Source organism: Arvicanthis niloticus, chromosome 5 (genome assembly GCF_011762505.2).
Source record: "Arvicanthis niloticus isolate mArvNil1 chromosome 5, mArvNil1.pat.X, whole genome shotgun sequence".
In the NCBI taxonomy this organism is placed as follows: domain Eukaryota; kingdom Metazoa; phylum Chordata; class Mammalia; order Rodentia; family Muridae; genus Arvicanthis; species Arvicanthis niloticus.
Genome location: NC_047662.1, coordinates 43,823,881 through 43,849,283, shown reverse-complemented (window position 1 = coordinate 43,849,283; position 25,403 = coordinate 43,823,881). Strand labels below are relative to the sequence as shown.

At 48.2% G+C, this 25,403-nt stretch overlaps 1 protein-coding gene across 1 annotated transcript in view; it reads left to right on the top strand.

The window, feature by feature from the left end:
• Positions 1-25,002, top strand: part of Dhcr24 (24-dehydrocholesterol reductase) — a 28,380-nt gene extending 3,378 nt beyond the window's left edge. The window contains exons 2-9 of the mRNA XM_034502527.2: positions 63-218; positions 7,252-7,357; positions 8,020-8,138; positions 9,759-10,022; positions 13,984-14,127; positions 21,731-21,928; positions 22,277-22,455; positions 22,546-25,002. Coding sequence (XP_034358418.1) covers positions 63-218; positions 7,252-7,357; positions 8,020-8,138; positions 9,759-10,022; positions 13,984-14,127; positions 21,731-21,928; positions 22,277-22,455; positions 22,546-22,699 — 1,320 coding nt within the window. The 3' untranslated portion in view covers positions 22,700-25,002. The remainder of the gene's footprint in view (positions 1-62; positions 219-7,251; positions 7,358-8,019; positions 8,139-9,758; positions 10,023-13,983; positions 14,128-21,730; positions 21,929-22,276; positions 22,456-22,545) is intronic.
• Positions 25,003-25,403: the final 401 nt, after the last annotated feature.

Below are 25,403 nucleotides of genomic sequence, written 5' to 3'. Positions count from 1 at the left end.
GGGCTGTGAGCCCCTATGGGAATCCCAGATGGAGCTATCTGAATCTTGTCCTCTGGTTGCAGGTACGGGAATGGAAGGAACAGGGCAGTAAGACCTTCATGTGCACAGGGCGTCCGGGCTGGCTCACTGTCTCACTGCGAGTTGGAAAGTACAAGAAGACTCATAAGAACATCATGATCAATCTGATGGACATCCTGGAGGTGGACACCAAGAAACAGGTGAGGGGGCTGGGGTCATAGCTCAGTGGTGGAGCGTTCACATTTACCTAGCATTGTGCGAGGCCCTGGGTTCAATCCCAAGTACTACTCCCCTTCCCTCTCTCCCCCCACCCCTCACCCCCCGAAAAAGGAACAAAGCCAAGCGAGCACATGCTGTACTCTGGCTCTGGAAGTATGAGTGACTCTCAGGGAAATGAGCTTAGTCAGTGATATCCCAGCGTAGACAGGTCCAAGGCCATCAGGAGAGGCCCTGCCTCCCATTGTTGTCCTCCCACAGCCACTAGGAGAAGAGCCTGCCTATAGCCAGCCGTGCAAGCTGAGAACTCCAGGGAATCCCTTGATTGCCTTAGTTCTGTAAGAAAAAAAAAAAAAATAGGGATGGAGAAATCACAGGCAAAAATGAGAGACAAAAGGACCCTGTTTATCCATCCTGGTAAGAAAGTGTGCTGGTAGGCTGCAAAGGTAGCAGGACAGGGGAACTTGGTATAGGCTTGTTGGTTGGATATCCCAAAAGTACACACGCTTCTTGCCACCGCCACCCACTGTACTCACGCGCACACGCACACGCACTTCTTAATGCTTCTGGGCCTTTTAGCTAAGATAAAGTGTAGACATTCTTCTTTTCAACACACAGCTTGAGGAAAAGGGAATTCGGCTTACCTATAATCAGAGATCTCCAGCGCAGAGATTTGTATTACACTTTGATTTTGATAGAACATTGCAATATCCAGCAACAGGAGCAGCACTGACTATACAGTGTGTCCACCTGATGACATTTCATCAGTGTGAGACCTTGGCCAAAGTACTTGTGTCATAGCAAAGCAAAACAGCATTGTTGATATTACCTGGCGCAGTAAACCACACATATTTAAAGAGTGCAGTTGGGTAATAAATTTTGACATGAGCTTTGACATGATTTCACCACTGAAACCATTATCAAAATACAGAACATACCCCTCAGCCTTAAAAGTTTACTCATCCTTGTATTTCTTTCCCTAAACCCCTCCCTGCCCAGTCCACCCATAGCCTCTGGTTAGCAGTGTTCTGCTTCTGTCGTTATAACTGAGTGTTGACTTTGGATACTATTGAACAATTTTTTTGCTGTCGTTGTTTTATTTTTTGTTTTTCAAGACAGGGTTTCTCTGTGTAGCCCTGGAAGTCCTGGAACTCACTCTGTAGACTAGGCTGGCCTCGAACTCAGAAATCCACCTGCCTCAGCCTCCCAAGCGCTGCGACTAAAGGCATGTGGGCCACAACCATCCAGCTGGATACTATTGAAAGAAAACATTTACTGTGTACTTCTTTGGTCTGGGTTCTCTAATGAGTATTCTAAGATGCATCCATATTAATGTCCCTGGTACAAACCGTCTTGCTGCTACATAGTATCCTTTGCATGATCATCAGCCTGCTTAGTCGTTTACCTGCTGATGGATGTCCCTGCCATTTCCACTTTCAAGCTGTGACAAAATAAGTGGTCAGCTACCTTTTTGAACAGGCTTTCTATAGACATGTAAGGTGTTTCTTTGGGGCTGGAGAGCTGGCTGGGCTCTTTCAGAGAACCTGTGTTCAGTTCCCATCATTCATGCCAGGCAGCTCACAATGCTTACGACTCCAGCTCTGGTGTGGGGGTGGGGGGGGGGGAGTGGATACCCACACACATACACATAGTTTAAAACACATGAAAATAAAGTAGAGGCTGGAGAGATGACTCATCAGTTAAAGCATGTGTACTGTGCGTGTATGGGACCCAAGTTTGGTCCCTGGCACCTACATCAAGGGGTTCACTACCACCTGTAACTCTAGCTCTGGATATAAAGTTTCTGGCTTCCCAGGGCACCTGCATACATGTCCCCACCCACACACATACATACACATAGTTTAAAATAAGAAATCTAAAAATATAAAATAAAAGTAAATTTTTAAAAGTCTTTCCTTGGGCAAATGCCTAGGAATAGATTGGCCAAGTCCCATGACAGGCAGATGTTTACTTATGTTTAAGGAAACGGTCAGGTTGTTTTCCTAAGGAGTAGCTTCACTTTACAGTGCCATGGGTAGTGTATGCATGCTGGTGCATATTGCTGAGTCTGTTGTAGCTGGTCTTGATTTTACCCATTCTCAGGGTGAGTTAGGATGGCGTCTCCTTGTAGTGACTGAAGACCCTGGCCACCCTTCTGTACTAGCCACTGGCATGTTGTCTTTGGTGAGGCCTGTTTATATCTTTTGCTAATTTTTTGAAATCCAAAATCATTCCATATTGTCTCCTAGCCCATGACTTGTCTTTTGAAAACCAGAATTTTACCACCCATGCGGGGAGTGTGGGGGTCAGAAGACGGTTTCGGGAATAAGTAAGTTCTCTCCTTCCATCTTACAGGGTCGGGATCAAACTCAGTCGTCAGGCTTGGTGACAAGTTTCTATCTACTGAGCCATGTTACCCTCCCCAAAATATTTCTTGGTTTCCCTTTTGCTATGTGTTTTGACCTTAGGTTATTACAAGGATGTTTACTTTCCAAATATTTGTCAACATCTTTCTATCCTGGACTTCTAATTTAATTTAGCTGTTGCCAGAAAATTGAATGCTTTCAACTTTTTGTTTTGTTTTGTTTTGTTTTTTCGAGACAGGGTTTCTCTGTGTAGCCCTGGCTGTCCTGGAACTCACTCTGTAGACCAGGCTGGCCTCGAACTCAGAAATCCACCTGCCTCTGCCTCCTAAGTGCTGGGATTAAAGGCGTGCACCACCACTGCCTGGCTAAGATGTCCTTTTTATTAACTCTTTTACTCTTTTTTTTTTTTTTTTTTTTTTTTTTCATTTTGAAAATATGTATCATCCCTCTACCTGCTGCCTCTCCTTAGCCTCTCAGCTGCTGGGATGATGGGCGTGACCACCTCCTGGCAGAGATCACCTTTTTAAGAAGCCTTAGTTATTTATGGTCTTTGTTCTGAAATCTATTCAGTCTGATAGTGACAATGCTAGTCTATTAGACTAGCCATAGCATGATTTGTATTTTTTTTTTTTAATATTTACTGTTGAACTAACAAAGTGTGTTTGTCTTACAGGCAACACCCAGTTGGGTCTTGCTTTTTTTATTAAGTCTGGCAGCCTGTCTTTTTTTTTTTTTTTTTTTAATTTATTTGTGTTATATATGTGAGTACACTGTAGCTGTCTTCAGACACACCAGAAGATGAGATCGTATCCTGTTACAGGTGGTTGTGAGCCACCATGTGGTTGCTGGGAATTGAACTCAGGACCCCTGGAAGAGCAGTCAGTGCTCTTAACCGCTGAGCCATCTCTCCAGCCCCTCTGTCATTTAATTGAGATTGTGAGACCATTTGCATCTGCTGTCCTTACTTGATGTGGTAGCTTCAGTCTGTCACATGTTGTTTATTTATGTGCATTTGTTCCTTCTTCCTTTCTTTTCCCCATGTTCTCATCTCAGTGAGTCTGTGCTAGCATCTTTCTGGCTTGCTGTGCTAGCGTCCTTTCTGACATCCTTCTGTAGCTCTGCCTGGGGGGTTCCAGTATCCATTTTTCCTCAAAGCAGTGATGTTACCTCACTTCACACATGGTGTAAAGATCTTATGATGTTATATTTCCATTTCCTTCCTCCCACCCTTTCTACTATTGTGTATATTTTTCTTAGCTCCACACTGTATTAATATCATTATTTTAATGACCAGTTGCCTTGTAAAGGAATTTAAATATAAGAACATCTGTCTGTAGAGTTACTGTCTTTTCATTCTGTTCTAGAGATTTATGTCTGTTCATTGTTTTCCTTTTGCTCAAAGGACCTCTTAACATTTCTTGTATACATGACAGTTTATATAAGTATGTATTCTTTCAGTACTTTAAAGAAGTTATCCCACTACCTTTTTTTGCATCGTTTCTAGCAAGAACTCTGTCAGGGGTTTTTGTTTTAATGTATTCTTTTTTATGTGTCTGTCTATGCACACATGTGTGTGCCTCTCCAAAGAGGCCAGAAAAGGGCATCAGATAGATCCTGGAGTTCCAGGTGGTTGTAAGCTGCCCAGCATGGATGCTGGAAATTAAACTCACAGTTGGGCTTAATGGCTCAAGCCACGACAGAGGCAGGTGGATGGATCTCTGAGGTCGAGGCCAGCCTGGTCTGCAGAGTGAGTTCCAGGACAGTCAGGGCTACACAGGGAAAGAAAGGAATGTATAGGAAGATGAGGAGGGAAGGGTGGAGGGTGGGAGGGAGGGAGGGAGGGAGGAATGATAGCAGCCCTCTTAATAGGTTTTCCTCCTCTCTTTTCAGCTGTTAAGATGTTCTCTTAATCACTAGGTTTGGGTGATTTTATTATGAAGGTTTTTGGTACTGTTTTCTTCATAATTCTTGGGTTTCAATTTTATATAAGTTTTTCACTGATTGTGGAAACTTTGAGGGCTTTCTTTTCTTTCCGCCTCCTTTTCCCTCTCCTTCTTTGGGGACTGCTGTTACAGGAGTATTGGGCCGCTTCAACTTGTTCAAGTTATTTCTCCTGTCTTACTCTAGATGGTTTCTATTACCATAAATGTAAGTCCACTGTATCTTTCATTTCAGACACTGGGTCTCGCTAATATTTTTGTTTACTTAATATGTATGTATATATGTATGTATGGTGTGCATATGCTGTAGCACACATGTGAAGGTCAGAGAACCATTTTCAAAAGTCTGAATTTCTGGAGCTTGACCTCAGGTCTTCTGATTGCAAGGCAAGTTCTTTATTCTCTGAGCCCTCTTGCTGGCCCTGAAGTTTAGCTATTTGAATAAGAATAAGGAAAATCCAGTTGATATCTCTGATTGCTAATTCTATTGTCTGTCAGTTCTAGGTCTGTCTTACATGATGGATTTTTCTCATCATTATGGGCTGTATTTTCCAGCCTCTTTGCATGCCTGTAACTTTTGACTGAACTTTTAGGACATTCTAACCTTTTCCTAGTGGGTGTTGGCTATTGCATTCCTGCATGTCTTGCAGCTAAATTTCTTGGAAACAATTTGATCCTGTTGGGTCTTGATTTTCTTGAAATAGCCCAGAGTATCATTTAATCTGGGTTAATTGTTCCCTGTTACTGAGGCAAGCCATTCTCAGGACCTGTTCAAGACCACGGGAATCATTTTTTCCAGGGCAGCTTATGGGAGTAGGTACTATGTCCTACCCTGAATGACGTCCTGGCTTCTTTACCTGTAATCTTCCCTTCGGGTTCTGTTCCCTGGTCTCAGCCTCAGGCAGTAGCTGAATTCCTACATACCAGTCCATGCCTGGGTGAATATCCTGAAATACCCTTTGCAGTTCTTCCAAGTATATTCCTCTCTGGGCAGAACTATATCCTCATACACTGAGCTGCCAACTTTTCTGATTGGTCCTCTGGAGCCCTGGTCTTCTGCAAAACATACAGGCTCCGCCCAGGTTCCCCCCCTCCCCCCGGGGGGCAGATGAGGGTAATCTCAGAGCTCTCCTTGTTTCTCCCTCTCTCAGGTATTGTAAACCGTGTGGCCTGTGTCTACATTCTTAAAAACTCCTGTTCCAAGTACCTTACTTTGCTCTGGTCCCTAGTGCTCTGTCTCAGCATGAAGTAGATATGCATATGATTGCTCATTAGTGCGTCAGCGAAAAACCAGTTTTACAAAGAGCCTTGATGATAAAAGATGACATTCATAATTTAATGCTGATTTTTGTTTATTTATTTTTATTTTATGTGTGTGAATGTTTTGACTCCATGTATGTTTGTGTGCCGTGCCCGGAGACGCCAGAGAAGGGTGTTAGATCCCCCGAAACTGGATGGTTATGAGCCTCCGTGTTGGTGCTGGGAACTGAACTCAGGTCCTCTGCAAGAAGCATGTGCTCTTAACTGCTGGACCATTTCACCAGCCCCTTGTGCTAAATATTTTAAGATCTATTTGTGTGGTCTGCATATGTGTGTGCCTATTTGCTTGTATGTTGATGTACATACATGTGTTGATGTTTGTGCATATTTGTAGAGGTCAGAGGTTAAGTTGAATGTCTTCTTTAACTGTTCACCATATATATTGAGGCAAGGTTTCTCACTTGAGTCCAGAGCTTGTCAGTTTGCCAGGTCTAGCTAGCCAACTTGCTCTAAGGATCCCCTGTCTCTGCCTCTTGTGCGCTGGGCAGGTTGTCGCACCCAGGCATTTGCATGAGTGCTAGGAGTCTGAACTTCTATCCTAGTACCTGTGGTATCCCCTGAATGGTCCCCCAGTCTTTAATGCTAATTCCTTTTCATGTATATGGGTGTTTTGCCTACATACATGTTTGTGTATCACTTGCATGCTTGGTGCCTGTAGAGGCCAGAAGAGAGCATCTCGCCTTTTGAACTGGAGTTACAGAGAGTTGTGAGCTGCCATGTGGATGCTGGGATCAAACCCAAGTCTTTAGGAAGAGCAAACTCAACTGCTGAGCCGTCTTTCCAACCCACCTCCAGTGCTAAATATTCAGTGTGTGTATGTGTGGGTTTGTACTTGTGTGTATGGATGTTGTCTCAAAGCATACGAAAGAGCAGCACAGACATGGGAAAAGCAAGGCAGATATGCTTTGTGACTGTCATTGGTAAGTGAAGAGCTAACCAGGGATGATTGATGTCTTCTTCCTCTTCTTTGCTATGAATGCCAAATTAATATTTCTCCTGTAATCTAGGAAAGATTAACTGAACGTTTGTTATGTTTGATTCAGTTTGTTGTTGTTTCGTTTTTACAAACAAAACAAGATAAGATCTTGTTATATAGCCCTAGTTCAACTCAAACTTGTGGCAGTTCTCCTGCCTCAGCTTCCCAAGTGCTGGTATGCCAAGTGTGTGTAACCACGCCCAGCTGTTATGAGATCTCGAGAGAATGGCATTCAACAGTAATGGACTCAGAACCAGAGATCATATTCTCTGTAATTACAGGCAGGACAGTGTTTTGGAAAGGTCCATAGAGACTGTGGAGGACTCTCTGGTCCGAGTGCTTGGGAAGGCTGAGAGGGTACTTTGTGTGCAGGCATTCCTGTTTCCCTCAGACCTAGCCTCTCTTCTGTCTACAGATTGTGCGAGTGGAGCCCTTGGTGTCTATGGGTCAGGTGACAGCTTTGCTGAATTCCATTGGCTGGACCCTGCCTGTGTTGCCCGAACTCGATGACCTCACAGTGGGTGAGTACACCACCGTCATGGCAGGATCACAGCAAAGGAATATGGGCCCCCTTCCATACAGCAGGTCTCCTTCATGATGGCTACTTTCCTGTTTGGACCAGAAATGGTTGTGCTCCATTTCTGAGTGGTTCAGATATTCTGATCCCATCTGCTTCCTCGTGACTGTCCCTTACCCCAGTTAGATCACTCTCAAACACAGAATGAATTTGGTCCCTCTCCCTGGGGTCTGTGACCACCAACGTTCTTGTCCAAGGCCAGCACCTTCCTGTAGGTCATAGCTCCTGCACCCACTAACCTCTCTTCATTAGACTTCCTCTTAAAGTGGCTTCATACACAGATTTTTTTTTTTTCTTTTTGAGACAGGGTTTCTCTGTATTTCCTGGCTGGAATTCTATCTGTAAACCAGGCTGGCCTTAAACTCACAGAGATCCCCCTGCCTTGCTGGGATCAAAGGCATCAGCCACTACTGCCGGGCCACACACAGATTTTTTTTTTTTTAAACCTCTAAGGCTGGTCAGAGGTGAGGGTGGTGACCATCCTTGAGACCTCCCGCTCCTGCTCCTCAAACTGATGATGGGAAGTTCCCTATTTTAGCAGTCCCATTTCCGCCAGCCCCACCCAGCACGCCACAGCTTTCTCTGCTGACATACGTGTCTCTGCAGGAGGCCTGATCATGGGCACAGGCATCGAGTCATCGTCCCACAAGTACGGCCTGTTCCAACACATCTGCACTGCCTACGAGCTGATTCTAGCAGATGGCAGCTTTGTGCGCTGCACACCGGTAAGTTCACAGACGGGGACATTAGGGGCTGACTGTGGAGTCGGGGAGGAAGCTCTCCTTGGACTGCTTCATTTTCAGTACATCTATTATTGGGCTGTACAGCCCCTTAAAAGAGCTGAGGCACTGTTAAAAACACTTCATACGTATATGGTGTTTACGTTCTTCATCAATCTATGAAGTGAGTACTAAGATTCCCCGAGTCAGATTGGAAGCTAAAGCACAGAGAGGCTAATAACCTGCCCAGGGTCACACAGATAGTAAATCGTACACCAATAAGACTTAAACCTGGGTGACTGGGTTCAGGGTGGGTACATCACCTCCGGCCCGGCCGGGTGCAGGGGTCCGGGTCAAGGGCATAGAGTGGTTGTGGGGTGGTGGGCTGTGAGAGGCAGCTGGGCGCCTGGTCAAGCACAGGCCTCAAATCCCGGACCCTAATGGGATGGAAGGTGTTCAGCTCTGCTTCTAGGCTCCTGGTTCCTTTCACTCGGCTTCAGCCCTTCACAGCCCCTCCCACACATCACAGCCACCAGAAGAGAGCCCAACAAAGGATGACTAGCTCAGGAGTTCCGGTCTGGGATAAAGGGACCTCAGTCAGCCAAGAACTAAGTCACACTAAGTCAATACATCTTCCACAGTCTCATCTGAACTCTGAGCCCTGTCTCTTCATTATCAGGAGAAGAAAGGGAGACAGGCTTCTCTAAGGCCGGTTTCTCCTTTGACAGCCTTGTGAACTGGAGGAGGAATGTGCTGGGGGTTGGGGGGAATTCTGGCACAGAGCAGGGGTGGAGTTTTGGCAGTTTGGGCTGCTGTGCTCAGGACAGTGAGAAGGGATGAGCCCAGGGACTGGGTTGGTTGACAGAGCCCTGCTGTGCCAGAGATTTCCACTGCTTTCCTCAGAACATCCTTGTCTAGGCCGGTCTCACCGCTCCCATTCTGCCTGCCACCACCAATGCAGTGTGTGTTAGTAGCACTGGCGTACCAGTAGCCTTTTGGTAAACCAGCCCAAGGCTGGAATTTGGGTTGGTTGGTTGGTTGGTTGGTTGATTGGTTGGATAGGGCCTCTTTTAGACATAAAGAATATAACTTAGAATGGCCGACAGCCACTGCTTCAGAGTTGGGAGATCCTACCTGAGCCCAGCTGGTGCAGCAGACTTTCCAGGGAGCCTTGACTGAGACAGTCAACTGGTGCTCCTAACAAATGTGCCCAGTGTCCTGCCAGACTCTGATATAGGGTAAAGTGGACCACGAAAGGTATTGTTACTTTTAGCGCCAGCCCAGAAGGGCCATTTGCACATTTTCATGCCTACTGGCTACCCTGACTCTAGTAAGGATCCAGCTCATGTACCCTGCACTGTGCCCCTCCTTGCCCACTTAACTCAGGCAGTTCCGGTCATGACCATACTGGGTGGTTCAGGGCCTAGGCCTCAGCAGCAGGAAGTGGGTACTATTTAGGTGAGCATCCCTGATACAGGGAGCAGTAGGAGGTTAAACATGAAGTAGGAATTGCTGAGGGAAACGAGTACAGGTGATAGCAACAGGCAGGAATCTAGTCTAGGCCCCATGCCCTCTCAGTGACCATCAGAGGACAAGCTCTCAGCCTGTGTCAATCCTCTCTCACAGTCTGAAAACTCAGACCTGTTCTATGCCGTACCCTGGTCCTGTGGGACCCTGGGCTTCCTGGTGGCTGCCGAGATCCGTATCATCCCTGCCAAGAAGTATGTCAAGCTGCGGTTTGAGCCAGTGCGGGGCTTAGAGGCCATCTGTGAAAAATTCACCCAGGAGTCCCAGCGGCTGGAGAACCACTTCGTGGAAGGGTTGCTGTACTCTCTAGATGAGGCTGTCATTATGACAGGGGTCATGACGGATGACGTGGAGCCCAGCAAGGTAGGCCAGGGGAAGGAAGGTGGGCGGGGGACTGCTTCATGTGGCGTGATCCACCAGGGTGCAGGTAACAGGCTCCCTCAGAGATGTGAGGAGCCACAAGAGGCCTGTCTCCACTGCTACCACCTGCCAGTCATGTGCTTCCCTTTTAGACAAAACCTGTTGTCTAATGACAGCCCATGTCATAGATGAAGAAACTGATGCTCCAAGGGTTAATTTAAATTTCTACAAGGTGGCAGAGCCAAGATTGAGTAATTGCTTTGGTATATCCTCCAGACCAAATGGGCACACCCTCAGCTTTCACCAGACACTGGAGAAGGTTTTATTAGCATATTTTAATTACACATAACAAGTGTGTAATGTTTTCATCTTTATTTATTTCTTTTCAGACAGGGTTACCTACTAGCTCAGGCTGTTCTGGAACTCATTGTGTAATCCAGGCTAACCCCCAACTTAGAGCTATCTTTTAGTCTCTTAAGTGTGAGTTCTGGAATTATAGGTGTGAATCACTATGTAATATTTTTTGGTTTTGTTCTTCTTCTTTTTTTTTTTTTTGTTATTTTGTTATTTTGTTTTTGTTTTAGACAGGATCTCACTGTGTAGTTCTATGGTCTAAATCTTACTATGTAAACTAGGCTGTCCTCAAACTCAGAACCACCTGCCTCTGCCTACCAAGTACTGGGATTATAGGCGTGTGCCATTCAGCAACCAAGTAATTTTTAATAGCAGGGTTCTTTTTTCCTCCATTCAGACAGGATGCGTGCTTATGGTAAGAGACCTGGAAGTATAAACAAATAAAAGGCCCCACCCACACATGTGACCCGAAATTATTCCTCATTTATTTCCCCCTCATGCGTACATAAAACCTTTTTCAGGTTGTTAAATTATGAATTAGAATGTCCGTGTTGAACATATAAGGAACCTGAGGTGCATCCCTTCACTCCCGGGGTCATCACTTCCACATTTTTTCTCTACATTTATCAGTGTCTGTGGTTGTGCATGTCCTGGTTTCATCCTGTACAGGCCTCTTCGTTGTGTGTGAGTGCTTGGCCTGACCCATCATCCACTGATAAGCACTTACTTTTCACTGAAGATTTAAGACTCTTCTCGTCCTTTCCTACCAACATGTTGATGAATGAAATGGAATCCCGAGCCAAGGTGTGAGCACCCCGAAATGTGGGTGGGAGAGAGAGAGCACAAGGTCCTCAGTGGGGCAGCTGTGTGCATGCCTGCATCTGGCAACAGGTGGCTGGAGGCCTTCCCCTGCACCTCTTGCCAGCTGTAGAGAGAGTATCACACTTTGATTTTTGCCAATCTGATAAGGTTAAAAATAGTCCCTCTCTGTTTTGTAGCTCTCTTGTTACCTGTAAGGGTGAACCTAGCTTTATAGGGTTTTCTAGCTTGGCTGCCCATACTGTGACTGTCTCTTCAAATTTGCCTTGTTCAAGTGGGTAAGCATTGTCCTGTGCTATGTTGCCCGAGTCAACTTAATGCCTTCAGAACAGTGCATTTAGCAAATGCCCGATCTGTCCATAGTTGACAATTTAAGTTGCTCCCGGTTTTATTTTTATTTTAATTAGGGAAGTGTTGAGAAAACTTGCTCTTCAGCAAAGTGTTGGCATCTCTTAAGGCTGGTGTATACTTACATACTTAAAATGTTTTAAAATTGGGGCCCTCAAGATGGCTCAGGAAATGTAGATACTTTTCACCAAGACTGACCACCTGAATTTGATCCCTGGACCTACATGACAGAGGGAAAGAACTAACTCCCACAAGTTGTTCTCTGTTACACACAAACACACACACACTAAATAAAGTTTGTTTTCATTTAATTGAAATGGAGGGGTAGAGATTTAGCCCAGTGGCTGTGTGCTTACCTAATATGTATGAGACTCTGGCTTCAGTAAAATATAATATTTTGAAAAAGACTCAAAAATCATGGGGAACAATCCCTTCTTTATATTAGGAAATGGGACCCAGTGAGAGCTAGAGACTCCTGGAGATGTCCAGCAAGCATAGCGGGTTTACTAGGCATTGTGAGCCTCCCACCTCTAATCACCTATGAGGCATCTGGTCTAGAGGAGTTGCAGCTTCTCCAGGGCATTTCCTTAGAGGCTGTCCACAGCATAAAGCTGAGGGAGAATGCCACCCACCATGCCAAAATAACTTCACTGTGGTCTGAAATTAGATGCCATCGTCGTGATGATTGCTTAAAAGGATTTGCTCGGCTCCTAAGGTATTTAGATTCCTGTATTTCCTGAGGTGGGAACAAAGGTTCCCAAGACCTTCTCGGGAGCTCTTCCAACCCAGTGGTAGAAAAGACCAGAGGCCATGCAGTCTTGCCATTTGTCCTAGCAGATAAGACTAGGACACCTAGTGCAAGTGGAGTTAGGACAGGAGAGTGGTAAGTGCTGTCAGATGGGCCAAGCATCCCAGTTTAGAAGCTAGCCAAGCACCGTGAAAAGTGAAGGACCCTCTGGTGGCACCATCCAGGGTGAGGCTCCTATGAGGATGGACAGAGCCAGGCTGGAGGTGACTTTCTGTGGATATGTTAAAGCCAGCTTGAGCCTCCAGTCGTCTAGCCTTCCCGGCTGCTCAGTGTCTTGAGTGATGGTTAGCTGGCGTATTTCCCATTTCTGGGCTTCTCTGTCATAGTGCTTCCTGACGATCTTGGACCCAGACACCCCAAGTTTTGACTTAATTACACAGTGGATACCACTGCCAGGCAAGCAGCCTGGCCCCTACTGCCTCAGATCAAGTTGCACAGTCTGCTGCTGGTTTCGGTCCCCTTCTGTCACCTCTGTCCACAGGGACGCCAACTGGGGCAGAGAGATTCTTCCACAAAACTGTCTTGCACCTGTGCAAAACTGCGGCTCCCACTCTCCTCAGGCTCAAGAAGTCACAAGTGCTGGCTGCAGAGGGAAAGGCTGAAGGCCATCAGGAAGCCAAGGAGCATATGTTGTAGGTCACACCCATGCTAGGTGTGCCCTGTGTTAACGTGTTTGACCTACACAGCCATTCCAGTCAGCAGTGTCTCCATCTTACCATACAGAAAATGAGACACACGGGCTAAAGGATCAGCCTCGTGGCTTGTACATGGGAAAAGCAGACTGGCATATAGAACAGTGTTGTGTGTTTTGTCTTTATTGTTTTGTTTTGGTTTTGACATAGAGTTAAAGCCCTGAAAATATGTATGTATGTGTGTGTATGAATGTATGTATTTTATTGTTAATTCACACATAGAAAACAAGGTTAGGGAGTAGTCTGTACCAGTTCACACTGCTAGAGTATGGCTAGGCAATATTTGGCCCAGCCTCTCAGGTTTAGAAGCTGCTCTCTTCCCAAGAGAACCTGCCCAGAATTCAGTTCAGAGGAGTGGGGGCTGAGGTCTGAGCAGTTAGGGTCCTCTTGGCACCAGGCAGATCAAGGCCTGTAAGGCAATAGTTCAGTGTGCCACTTAGACATTAGAGGATACGGAGTCCGCGGTCAGGACATTAACCACCTATGACATTCCCTCCAGGAGAGGGACAATATAGGGAAAGTGCTGAGCCCAGAGGGCTGGTGCCAGGCAGGGGAAAGCAGGAAAGTGCTGTGCTTGGCTGTAGCTGTAGCAAGGGAGATCCACACTGGCTCAGCAAGGGCATCGGGGAGCTAACCTGTGCAGAACCCTGAATTATCACTGACACCGAGAGCATTGACTGTTGTAATCAGGACGTGATCCGTTAAACCCCGCAGACTGCCAGTGCACAGCACTGAAGTTCACTGAGTGCCTGCTCTCTGCGGGAGAGAGAGTGCCTGCTGTGCCCAACCCGCCTGGCTTTGAAGACTCTCCAAGGCCACAATTGACATGTCAGAGCTTCTCAAAGGCCAAGCACATTAGACAGCGGCTGGATCACTGTTGCTCCCTGGTGGCTCCCTGGTGGCTCCTCTGTGGCCTGATCACAATGCCCTCTTGTCATTTCAGCTGAACAGCATTGGCAGTTACTACAAGCCGTGGTTCTTCAAGCATGTGGAGAACTACCTGAAGACAGACCGCGAGGGCCTTGAATACATTCCCCTGAGGCACTACTACCACCGACACACGCGCAGCATCTTCTGGGAGCTCCAGGTGAGGCTTGGCTCTCTTGGGCCCTGGCTCTCGGGACAGCAGGCCATTCACATTGTGGCCACAGTTCTCTGTCTCTCTGGTAAAAGAAAGGGTCTTGTCCTTGTGGTCCAGCAGAGCACTTTTGCTGTATTTGAGGCGGAGGACAGCCTGCTACAGTGAGAAGTTTGCTTCCACCAGTGACACTGAGAGTGGGCCTTCCTTTGGGAAAGATAGACCTTTATCTTCCTGGAAGCGTTACCATTGCTGAGCCAAGGGACTCCAGCTCTGTGTGGGGCTAGAGCACGAGGGGGAAAGGTTGTACAAAAGGAGGAGGGGGAAGAGTCAAGTTGAGCCTTGAGGTGAGCATAAGTTTGTCATTACGTTGTAAGGATGAGTGGACAGGTCGGAATTTTAGGAGATGATGCATGAGGTGGCACCTGGACTTGAGGAGGACAGGCCACAGAACCTCCAGGAGAGTCTCTGGGCAGAGGAACAGCCAGTGGCTGGCCAAGAGAATTATCTAGTGTCTGGTACGTAGTTCAGGGAGCTCAGTACACACATGAAGCTGTGTGCCTTCACCTTCACAGGGCCCAGGATGTTTTCTTTGTACCATAGGGAAACCTCGTGCTCACTGAGCAAGTAAGCATTTTGTACATTCTTTAGGGGACACACACAGGAAGCGCAGTTGTTGGAGAATGGTAATCGTATGTCTAACTGTGGAGGTCCTGCCACAATGTCCCCCACCATTTCCCAGTCTTCCTGTCCTGGCCAGTACTTAGTTCTGATTTGTAAGCCATCATTATTACAGTCATCCTCAGATGTGCAGTGGTGCCCCAGAGGGGTTTGATTGTAGCTCCTTATTGATCCCTTCATGTTGAACAATGTGTTAGGTGCTTGTGGGCCATTTGTGGGGTCTTTGGTTGGTTTTTATTTTTTAGTTCGATCATTCATTCTTGGTGTGTGTGTGTGTGTGTGTGTGTGTGTGTGTGTGTGTGTGTGTGTAACATGTACTATGATTATGATGTACATGTGGAGGTCAGAGGACAACTTATAAAAATCAGTTTTCTTCCTCTCCCTTGTGGGTCCCAGGGATTAAACTCGAGTCATCGGGCTTGGCAGCAAGCGCCTTTATCCACCGAGCCATCTCAAGAGCGCCTTTGTTCATTTTTCCTGGTCTGTTTGTGTTTTGTTGTTGTCCTGTATGTGTTTTTCACATACTTACAAGTCTTCATACAAGATACTAAGCCATCAGCAGATTCATGATTTATAAATATTTCTCTCATCCTGCACATTGCTTTTCATGGTTTTGGCAATGTGTGATGATGTATGTACATGATTTCCGTGTAACTGAATCCCAACTTTTACCCACTGTCTCAGTGTCATGCTTAGGGATGTATTAACAAATGCAAGCTCACAAAGATCCTCTCTCCACTCCTCTTCCCCCACCCCCCACACCCCCAGTCTATGCCTGCCTCCGGGAGCTTCAAGGCTGTGACTCTTTCACTGGGTTGAACATTTGGCACCTCCTATGCAAGGCAGGAGTCAGCTGCAGTCTCTTGCACCACTCTGTCCAGGTGTCCCTGCAAGCTGCATATGTCTGAAACACAGCAAGGTTGCCCAGCTAGAGCCGAGGTACAGAATGAGGTCACACGTCAGCCGGAGGCTGGATCACATGGCTCCTTGTAGGTCAAGTGAGAACCTAATGCTTTATCGTAAGTGTGATAGGAAGTCAGTGGGGGCTTGGAGCAGGAAGGTGATGTGTCCTAGTTTTTATTTTTAAAGAATATCTTTGGTATCTGGGTGGAGACTTGGGTAGGTTGGGGGCTGAGAGATCATGGGAGAGGAGATGAAAGATTTCTGTCTTGTGGGAGGCAACAGAGAAGCAGCCTGAGGCCCGGGAAGGACTAATTGTTGAGCTGACCTGCAGGATTGCCAGACAGATTGGCATGAGATCAAGGCTGGAGGCCCAAGAACTAGGTGAAAGAGGTCCCCTAATTATGACATGAAGCTGGGGGTGGGTGGAGGTGGCACACAGTGAAGAACACTGGAAATTCTGCCTGGAACATATCTTTTGAAAGTACTTCATTGGGAATGCAAGTGGGGCCCTGAATTGGTAGCCAGTCAGCTGTGTGTTTGAGGACCAGAGGGTCTCACCTGGGATAAAGACCATGTGCTTAAATATGGACCAGTGGCAGAGACATGTTTTTGAGTGTGTAGGGGGAAATGTTTGGGTTTGGTTGTTTTGTGTTTGAGATAAGATCTCCTGTAGCCCAGGATGGTTCTTATGTAGCCGAGACTAACCTAGGTCTTCTTACATCCACTCCCCAGGTGATGAACTTATAGGCCTGTTGAACTACACCTGGCCTTTTCTTCTTTCTGGCAAGTGATATTTAAAGCCAAGATAGTAGGCACATAAAAACTCCCAGCCCTGGGTGCCCTACAGCCCTGGAGAGAAGGAGCCAGTGGAAGAGAAGGTGCCCTTAACCATAGCCCTGTAGAGACCTCCAGGAAAGTGTTGAGTGCTAAGTGAGACGAAGGGAGAGAGTCAGCTTTGAATAGCAGGTGGAAGACTGGGCTGGTGAAAACCAATCTCAGATGCTACTTCTAACGGGACACACAGACTCAGGGGACAGGAGCCAGAACTGAGGATGGAGCTAAAAAAGACTCTTGTTTCTGTGATTGTTTTCAGGAGAGATGACATTGTGGTTATGTGTCCTTCAGCAGATGAGGGGAATGACAGTGTGGGGTGGGGCTTGGCTCAGCCGAGAAGGTGGCCTCTTGGGAGCATTTGTAGGAGGGAACAGGTGCTTGAAGTTTGGGACAGCTGGGCAGTGGGAAGTTGAGGGTGTTCCCTTCTGTTTGTCTATAATTTTTCAATGAAATCAGAAGTAGGAATTTCAGCCAGGGCATGGCCACAGCTTAAAAGGCGTGACGTGCAAATTGTCCCTTAGACAATAGGAAGTTTATTGTCTGGGAATGACCATGGGATTCAGCCTCCTGAGGCTGGTGACCATGAGTTCATGGCAAGGCAGTGTGTGGCTGTGGGTTTTCACACTGTGAAAGTGACACCAGGTGGGTAGAGCGGGCCACCTCTAGGGGAGGTTGGACAGTAGGAACTGTGGAGTGCATAAATATAGACACTGGCTGTCTGAGGCTCCGGAACATTCTTAAAGGACCAGCTAGCTGATATTTTAAGCTCTTTTACTCCAGCAACTGAGCTCTGCTGCCGAGATTATCCCGTGTGGTACAACTGGCTCTGGGAAAAGATCTCCTGGGACTGGTTTGGCTCTGAAGTTGGATCACCATGGTGACAGTGTTGCCTAAGATATGACCTAAGAGCAGTAACTCAGCTCAGTGAAAGATTTCTGAAAGTGATAAGATTGCTGGAAGATAAAGGCAGATCAAGCTCAGGAGCTGGGGGTACCGAAGTGTGGGTAGATGGTATCTGTGAGTATTAAAATCACCAAGTATGAGTGCAAACAAAGGCAGAGCTGTAGCGTACCAGGGTGCTGTGAGGAGATACAGTGGCGCATGCCTCAGTGATAATGTGAGGTGAGGGGTAGCCATGAGTATGGGTGAGAGGATGGTGCTATAGTCTCGTTGAGGGGTGCCAGGAAGTAGGGCAAGAGGATTGCAGTGCTTCAGGCTCCAGTGAGGAGTCCATGAGAGCTGGTGGGGGCGGGAGGGCGTGATGGGTGGAGGAAGCCCTTGCTCATGACTCCACGGGCTCCTTAAGCAAAGTGGTGGCCTCCCACATGACAGATCACCCGAGAGAGACTGCAGTGTGCCTGCCATGTCATGGCTTCCAGTAACTCCTGCCACACCCCACGTGTTAGCACCATTTGTCATTTAGTTGAACCTGCTCCAGCTGGGGGGTGCCGAGCCCCCACCTCATCAGGAGATAGATTTTAAACTGCTTCAGTCTGTGCTCAAAACGGGGCTTGCCATATCTTTGTGCTGTTAAGTGAACACTATCCTAAGCTGCTTTTATTTACAGGAAGGAACTGGAAGAACGGGCATTTAAACCTGTGTGTGCTCACCTGGAGTTTACACTGGGGACTTAGAAATGCCAGGCAGTAGGGAAACAGGACTGGGCAGCAGGAGAGGCTGTGCTGTTGGTCACACGGAAGGTTTCAGCTGGCCCACAGGAGCTCCAAGTAGGGTTGACCTTCAGAATAGTATGCCCTCTGAGATCCGTAGACTTTGCCCACACCTCTGCCCCTAGACTAGGCCTTTCTTCTCTCCTCCTTGCCTGATGAAGCAACTCCCTTCTGCCATGGGTGGTTTCCCAAGAAGGGACCCAGTTCTGAGTGTCCCTGGGGAAGTGGATGGAACACATAGCTGCATATAAAGTCTATAGTCATAGACTTTAAGGAAGCTGAGACCTTTCTGATAAGAGACACACAAACAATTTCAGAATTTACGCTTTCCCTCCAAGACACCACCCTCCCATTGGCCGCCTTCTTCACCTTGCTCCCTGTAGAAAAGGGCTTTTGAAAGAATCAGGTAAACCTGCATTCTGGGTGACGTCAGCCCATCCCTCACCTGGGCCTAGCCTGACTGGCCCAGACATCTCCCAGCTTCCCTGACCTGGGTCACTGAGCAACACCAAAGTCCAGGGCCAGCTAGGTAACCTGTGGGGCCCACACACAAAGCAGGCCTAGAGTGCCACAGAACGTACTAAAATATAACGTCTTTTCCTCTGTCCTGTCCTAAATGTTTGCATGGTAGGTACAAAATGAATTCTAGGTTATTAGCGTGCATTTTAAGTATAGATCTGAGAGCACTTAACTCCTCCGACTTGTATATTTTTGTTCCTAAAAATGCAGCACTAGGCCAGGCGGTGGTGGCACACGCCTTTAGTCCCAGCACTCGGGAGGCAGCGGCAGGCAGATCTGGATTCAAGGCTAGCCTGGTCTGAGAGTGAGTTCCAGGACAGCCAGAGCTACACAGAGAAACCCTGTCTCAAACCAACCAACCAACCAACAAACAAAACTTAAAAAGGAAAGAGGAAGAAGAATGCTGGGGCTCGGGCTCGGTATTAGGGTGCTTGTATGAGGCCTACGTTCAATCCCTGTCGTGGTGGGGTTGGCAGACGGACAGACCACTGTCTCGTTAGTACTTTTTGCTCTAGAGAGCTGGTTCTGTGATTAAAGCATTTGCTGTTCAGGCATGAGGGCCTGAATTTGAATCCCCAGAACCCACTTAAAGCTAAGCACTAAGGCACATGTCTATAATCCCAGAGCTTCTAATGAGAGATGAGGCAGGAGAATCTCTAGAAGCTTCCATCTAGTTAGCCTGGCACAACAACAAAAGAGACCTTATCGCATACAAGGTAGAAGGCAAGGACAATACCCGGAGTTGTCCTCTGACCTCCATATGTGACCTCTACAGACATGCATATGCATGCATACATGTATACATATGTACGTACGTACGTACATACATACATACATATGTACATAGACATACAAAGACTCTTTATTTTACTTTTGGTACATGAACATTTTTACCGTTTTCTTTCTGTTAGGTACGAGAGGGCTGAGGATGCAGGCCTGTCTCATCCGTCCCTTAGGGGTTGCCTTTTCATTGCAGTTGTTAGCCAGTGTGTGGTCGGTGGGTGGGGTTAACATAGGTAAGAAAGAAGATCCTGGAATCTTTGGTCATCCCTGGGGCTCTGCAGCCAGCCCATCAGAACAGAGGTGGCCAGTAGCAGGCCAGATACAAGCCACAGTTGAGTTGGTAAGAGCCGGAGAGGGAGGTAACGGTAGGGAGATTACTGGAATGAGTGACTTCAGCATATTGGCAGGACAGGATGGGACCATAAGGTCACTAAGGGGCCAAAGGATGTGTAGGGGGGTGGCAGAAAGAAGAGCAGTGTTTAAACACTGGCTTTCTGTGGCTGACAGTTTCATCTGATACAGACCAGTGGACCTGAGAACCAGGAAGAGGCATCTCATGGTGTCTCGTTGTTAACCTTGGAAACATGAGAGACCTAGGACAGCACATTTCAGCACAATGTTTAATCTAGAGTTGTCCAGGAACTTAACATCAAGATGTACATGCTGGTGGGCTGAGACATGTGCCGAGGATCTTCATTGATAATCTTTGAATGATCTAAGTGTTCATAAATATAGGGAGGCTTTAAAAAAAAATGGTTCTACATCTGTGCGGGCTGTGGGGATGGATGGAGAGGTGGCTTGTGGGATATTCAGTCCCTTCAGCTACTCTTCTGTCCTCCTAACCAGATAGAAGCCATAGGCACATAAAGATGAACAGACATGGCCACGGTGGCTAGCTCTGTGGCATCGATGTGTTCTGATGCACAGCGCACAACAATGGGAGCCGAACTGCTGGTTAAACTCTGCCTGCTGTGTGGGTCCAGCAGATGGACAGCAGATAGGTGCCCTCATAGGAGAGCCCTGACTCCAGGGATGCATGAGTGGTGCTACTGGGCTTTAGCAGTTGGCACATAATGCTGCTTTGGGCTGCCATTCTGGGGAAACCTTCAGGAACTCCCTCTGACTATTACATCTCCACTGCAGTCTAGAGTCCTGTACCCTACACTCCGGAGAGAGTGAGTGTCTTAGTTAGAGTTTCCATCTCTATGAAGAGACACCATGACCAAGGCGACTCTTATAAAGGACATTTATTTAATTGGGGCTGGCTTACAGGTTCAGAGATTCAGTTCATTATCATCTAGGTGGAAGAATGGCAGCTTCCAGGCAGGCATGTCACTGGAGAAGGAGCTGAGATTTCTACATCTTCATCCAAAGAAAACCAGGAGTAGATTCTCCCACGTGGCTAGGAGGGCCTCAAAGCCCACCCCCACAGTGACACACTTCCTCCAATAAGGCCACACCTATCCCAACAAGGCCACACCTCCTAATAACACCACTCTCTGGGCCTAGCATATTCAAGACACCACAGTGAGCATCTCAGGACAGGAGCCACGTCTTGAATGTCTTGTTTCTGACACCCACCCTTAGTGTCAAGGCCAGAGGCTGTGGTACCCTCTGCACGTTGGTGACTTAGGAAGGTAGCCAGACCTAGAGCTGGGAGAAATGTGAGCTAGGGAGCTAAGGGTGTGGTGAGGAAGCAGCGGCAAGGCCCAAGGCATTAGAGTCATCTGCCCATCAGGATCTCCAGGAAGACCAAGGGAAGCAGGTGGTTGGCTGTGTGCAAACAAGCTGATACACTCTGCGGAGCTAGGCTCTGGCCACCAGGTGAGAGCCGTCCTTGCTGCAGACCTTAGAAAAACTGCTCAAGCTCTCTAAGAATTCCTCTTCTCCCTGGACAACATTCACTTGGCAAATATTTATGGGATGCCAACTGCTTTGACTCACTCTTGAGAGTGGGAATGGTAGTCACCTTATTAGTGTGTTCCTGGCACTTGTCACAATATGTCTCACGTGTCACTTTTCACAGATAAAGAAGCTGAGCTAGCCCAAGGCCCTTATAGTTGGTAAATGAGCGAGATGGGACACAAACCCAGATCCATCTGGTAAAGTCCTAGGTCTCCTCCTCCTGTGAAGAGGGGCTTGCACCCTGGAGTTACTTGTCCCTAGTGGATTGAGGACCTGGCCCTGCCTCCTTCTTCCCATCCCCTATCTCTGTCTTTTAGGACATCATCCCTTTTGGCAACAACCCCATCTTCCGCTACCTCTTTGGCTGGATGGTGCCTCCCAAGATCTCCCTCTTGAAGCTGACCCAGGGCGAGACTCTGCGCAAGCTGTATGAACAGCACCATGTGGTGCAGGACATGCTGGTGCCCATGAAATGCCTGTCTCAGGCCCTGCATACCTTCCAAAACGACATCCATGTAAGCTGAGTGACCAAGCAGGCATGGTCCCATGGAACCCAGGCCTTCTCCCTAAAGCTGTGTCATCCACCCATCTTTGTGTTTCTGCCCTCTGGACCTCAGTTTCTCCAACTATACAATTAAGGTCTTGCCCACTCAGGGACTGTAGTGCCCTGATAAGCTGCTTTAGAGTGGCCCATAATACGGGAATATCTGGCAGGGCTGGAGTGGAAGCTGAAGCTGGGGGCATCTGGGAGCCTCTGGTGGGTTGTAAAGTCATAGTTCCCCTTTGTAGGGTGTGGGTGAGCTAGTCCTGTGTGTGCTACCCGCTGGGAAAAGACAGACCAGCCTGTTTCTCTGACCTCTCAGGTCTACCCCATCTGGCTGTGTCCGTTCATCCTGCCTAGCCAGCCAGGACTTGTGCATCCCAAGGGAGATGAGGCCGAGCTCTACGTGGACATCGGGGCGTATGGGGAGCCGCGCGTGAAGCACTTCGAGGCCAGGTCCTGCATGAGGCAGCTGGAGAAGTTTGTACGGAGTGTGCACGGGTGAGTGGCTTAGGGTTTGGGGACACGGGGACCTCGCACCCACCCTGTCCATCCTCACAGCCACACTCCTTCCCTCCCCCTCCCATGCAGGTTCCAGATGTTATACGCGGATTGCTATATGAACCGTGAGGAATTCTGGGAGATGTTCGATGGCTCCTTGTACCACAAGCTGCGCAAGCAGCTTGGCTGCCAGGATGCCTTCCCTGAGGTGTATGACAAGATCTGCAAGGCTGCGAGGCACTGAGCAGGGCACCTGGGGAGCCAGATGCATGGGAATGGACTTGCTCTCCCTCGCTCCAGCTTCTCTGCTTTCCCAGATTTCAGAAAGAAACCCCTCCCGAAATCCCTGAGACGGGCAGCCCAGTGGCCTCCAGGGCAGCTCGGTCAAGTGGAAGCACATGGGATTTGGAGTCAGACAGACCTGTGTCCCAGTCCCAGATCAGCCACTCCTCAGCCGTGTGACTGACTTTGGGCTAGTCACCTGGCCCCTGTGTGCCCCGTGTTTATCCGTGAAAGGAGGAAAAGATACCTACGTGCTGGATGTCATCCACACAAAGGGCCCGCTGTGTGGGAGGGGCTTCCTAAGTGATAGCCAGCACCTCTGCTTCCATGCGACCTCACACCTGGCTCGTCCTTTGGATTCGACAGCTGAGGCCAGACAGTCTCCCCACAGGTCACCTGTGCACGGGTTTGGCTAGTACCATGAAGGGGTTGCCTTGGAGTTCCACCTGCATAGCCTGCATCAGCTCCAAGAGGGCAAAGGAGGGTCAACCTTCCCCTGGGCCTCAGGGGCAGGGGGATATCTGATTGGCAGGCAGGCCCAGAATGTGCTGTGCCAAAGCCAGGTCTATTCCAAAGTATTCTCTGCTCTACTTCCTGTGTGCTCAGGCTACCCCAGCCATCGCTGAGCCCACTCAGGACTGCTTCTGGAAGACATCTCAAGATGAGAAGCCTAGCCTTCCCGGGCTTTTCTTTCTTGACTCCCACCGCCTAGGCCTCTAGAGTCCACTGAGTCACAATGGGGTCACATGCTCATGACTGTGTCACAGGGGTGGTTCCCACACCAAGTGAGAAAAGGGCATCTGCCCTGTCGCTACTGTGAGGACCCTCCCTGGGGTTAGAAAGAAAGCATCCAGGGTCACTCATCCCCCCTCCCTTGTTTTGTTCCCCCTCCCCTGGCTCTAGTTAATTTCAGTGCCTTACAAATCCTAAGCTCAGAGAAAGCTCCATTTCCGTTCCCGAGGGAGGGGCCTCCAAGGTCCTTCTGCCTTGTTAACGAAGCGTGGTTGGTTGTACAACCCCCACCTTCAGAACTGCCTGGCCCAGCTGAAAACCCAGAGTCTGAGGGGAAATCTGGAAGTTCTGGAAGGAAAGCCAGAACTCAAGAGCTGAGCTGGCTGCTGTCTCCCCGCCCCCGACATCCCACCCCTCCTCCCCAAAATAAGCTGCAGTTTTCTCGCCTGTCACATCGGAACATAAGAGCTCCTGAAGCCTTTCTATATTAAGACAATACTACGTTGGGAAAACCTTGTGCTAGAAGTTGGGGGAGCATAAATGACCAGGCGGCGGTTAGGGACTGTCCATCACTGGTCTTTCCCTCCACCACCAGGCCAGCTCCCATCTTACTGTCCTCCATCTGACTGGGGCCAGAACCCTTAGGGTTATGTTTTAACTGAAAGATGCTGAGGGCGTGGGATACTGCACAGTGTTACTGTATCCTGTGAAGGCTGGTGCACTCAGGGCAGTGGGAAGGCAGAATCACCTCATCCATTTGGCCTGTGAAGGAAGTAACCTCACTTTGCTGTCTAGGCAGCATGCATTCCTGGCATGGGCTCTCCTAGTGGTCCATGCGTGTCCTTGCGCTCGCTCGAAGACTGATGACCCTGCTACCTGCAGATGAGTGGTCAATGCGAGCTAAGTTAGTGTGGTGTATAAGGCGCCCCGTCATTCCTCCCATCAGGCCTCTATCCCAAAGCAACTGGGGCTGTGGCAGTGATGCCAGCAACCTGTGTCACCCAAAAGAATCAAAATCCAGCCCTCCACAGACACTTCCCAGGACCACCTGGGAAATGAAGGGATTTTCAGTCACATTAGCCTCAGGTTAGTGTTTGGCTCCAGTAATATCTTGCCTGAAAAGTAGTTGTCTTCCAAGCATGGTGTATGGGGTCCCCAGCTTTGTCCTCTAGCCTGTCCTGCCATTGTTCAACTGCAGTGGCTTGATGGAGTCACTTTGTTGCTATGGGACAGTGCATGTGGGAAGTCAGTGCAAGCCTCTCCCCTCCATGGCTCTGGTTTCTTGGCTGCATGGTTCTCTGTAAATTCAGTTGCAGCCACTGTCTTTGGCTAGAAAGCTGGGCTGTTACTGAAAGGGAAGAGGGGGATGGGTGTGGCAGTGTGTGCTGTGTGATTTTTTTTTTTTTTTTAATTTGGTCATGGGGATCAAGGAGAAGGCTCTTGTAGCTCCAGGCACTGTGCCTACTCTCCAGAACACGTCCCTGTGGCTCCGGGGCCACCACTTCTGTAAAATAAAGTATGGCCTGGACGCTAGTCTTTGTCTTTCTTTCCCCCCACCCCCCCCCCACTCCAGGATCAGTGTGGAGTCAGATAAGGGGACAGCAAGAGCCGGTGCCACTCAGCTCCAGTGTCCCTTGCACCTATGCGCCTAGTAGGACCCCAAGCTCATTAGTTTACAAGCTGGACGTCAATGGAATAGTTTGGTCTGTTGATGTTCTACTGTAGCAAACTATAGTTTTTTTGTTTTTTGTTTTTTGTTTTTTTAATCCAGAAAAAAACAAAAAGTCTCGATCAAAAGAGAACAGACTGGCAGCCCAGGGAGAACTGAGGATCCCATTCTAATACAAAGTCAGGAAAAGATGCCAGGTGTCCTTCAACCTACTCCACTCAAGGCTTCTGCTGACTGGCCAAGACCCACCCACCCACATAAAGTA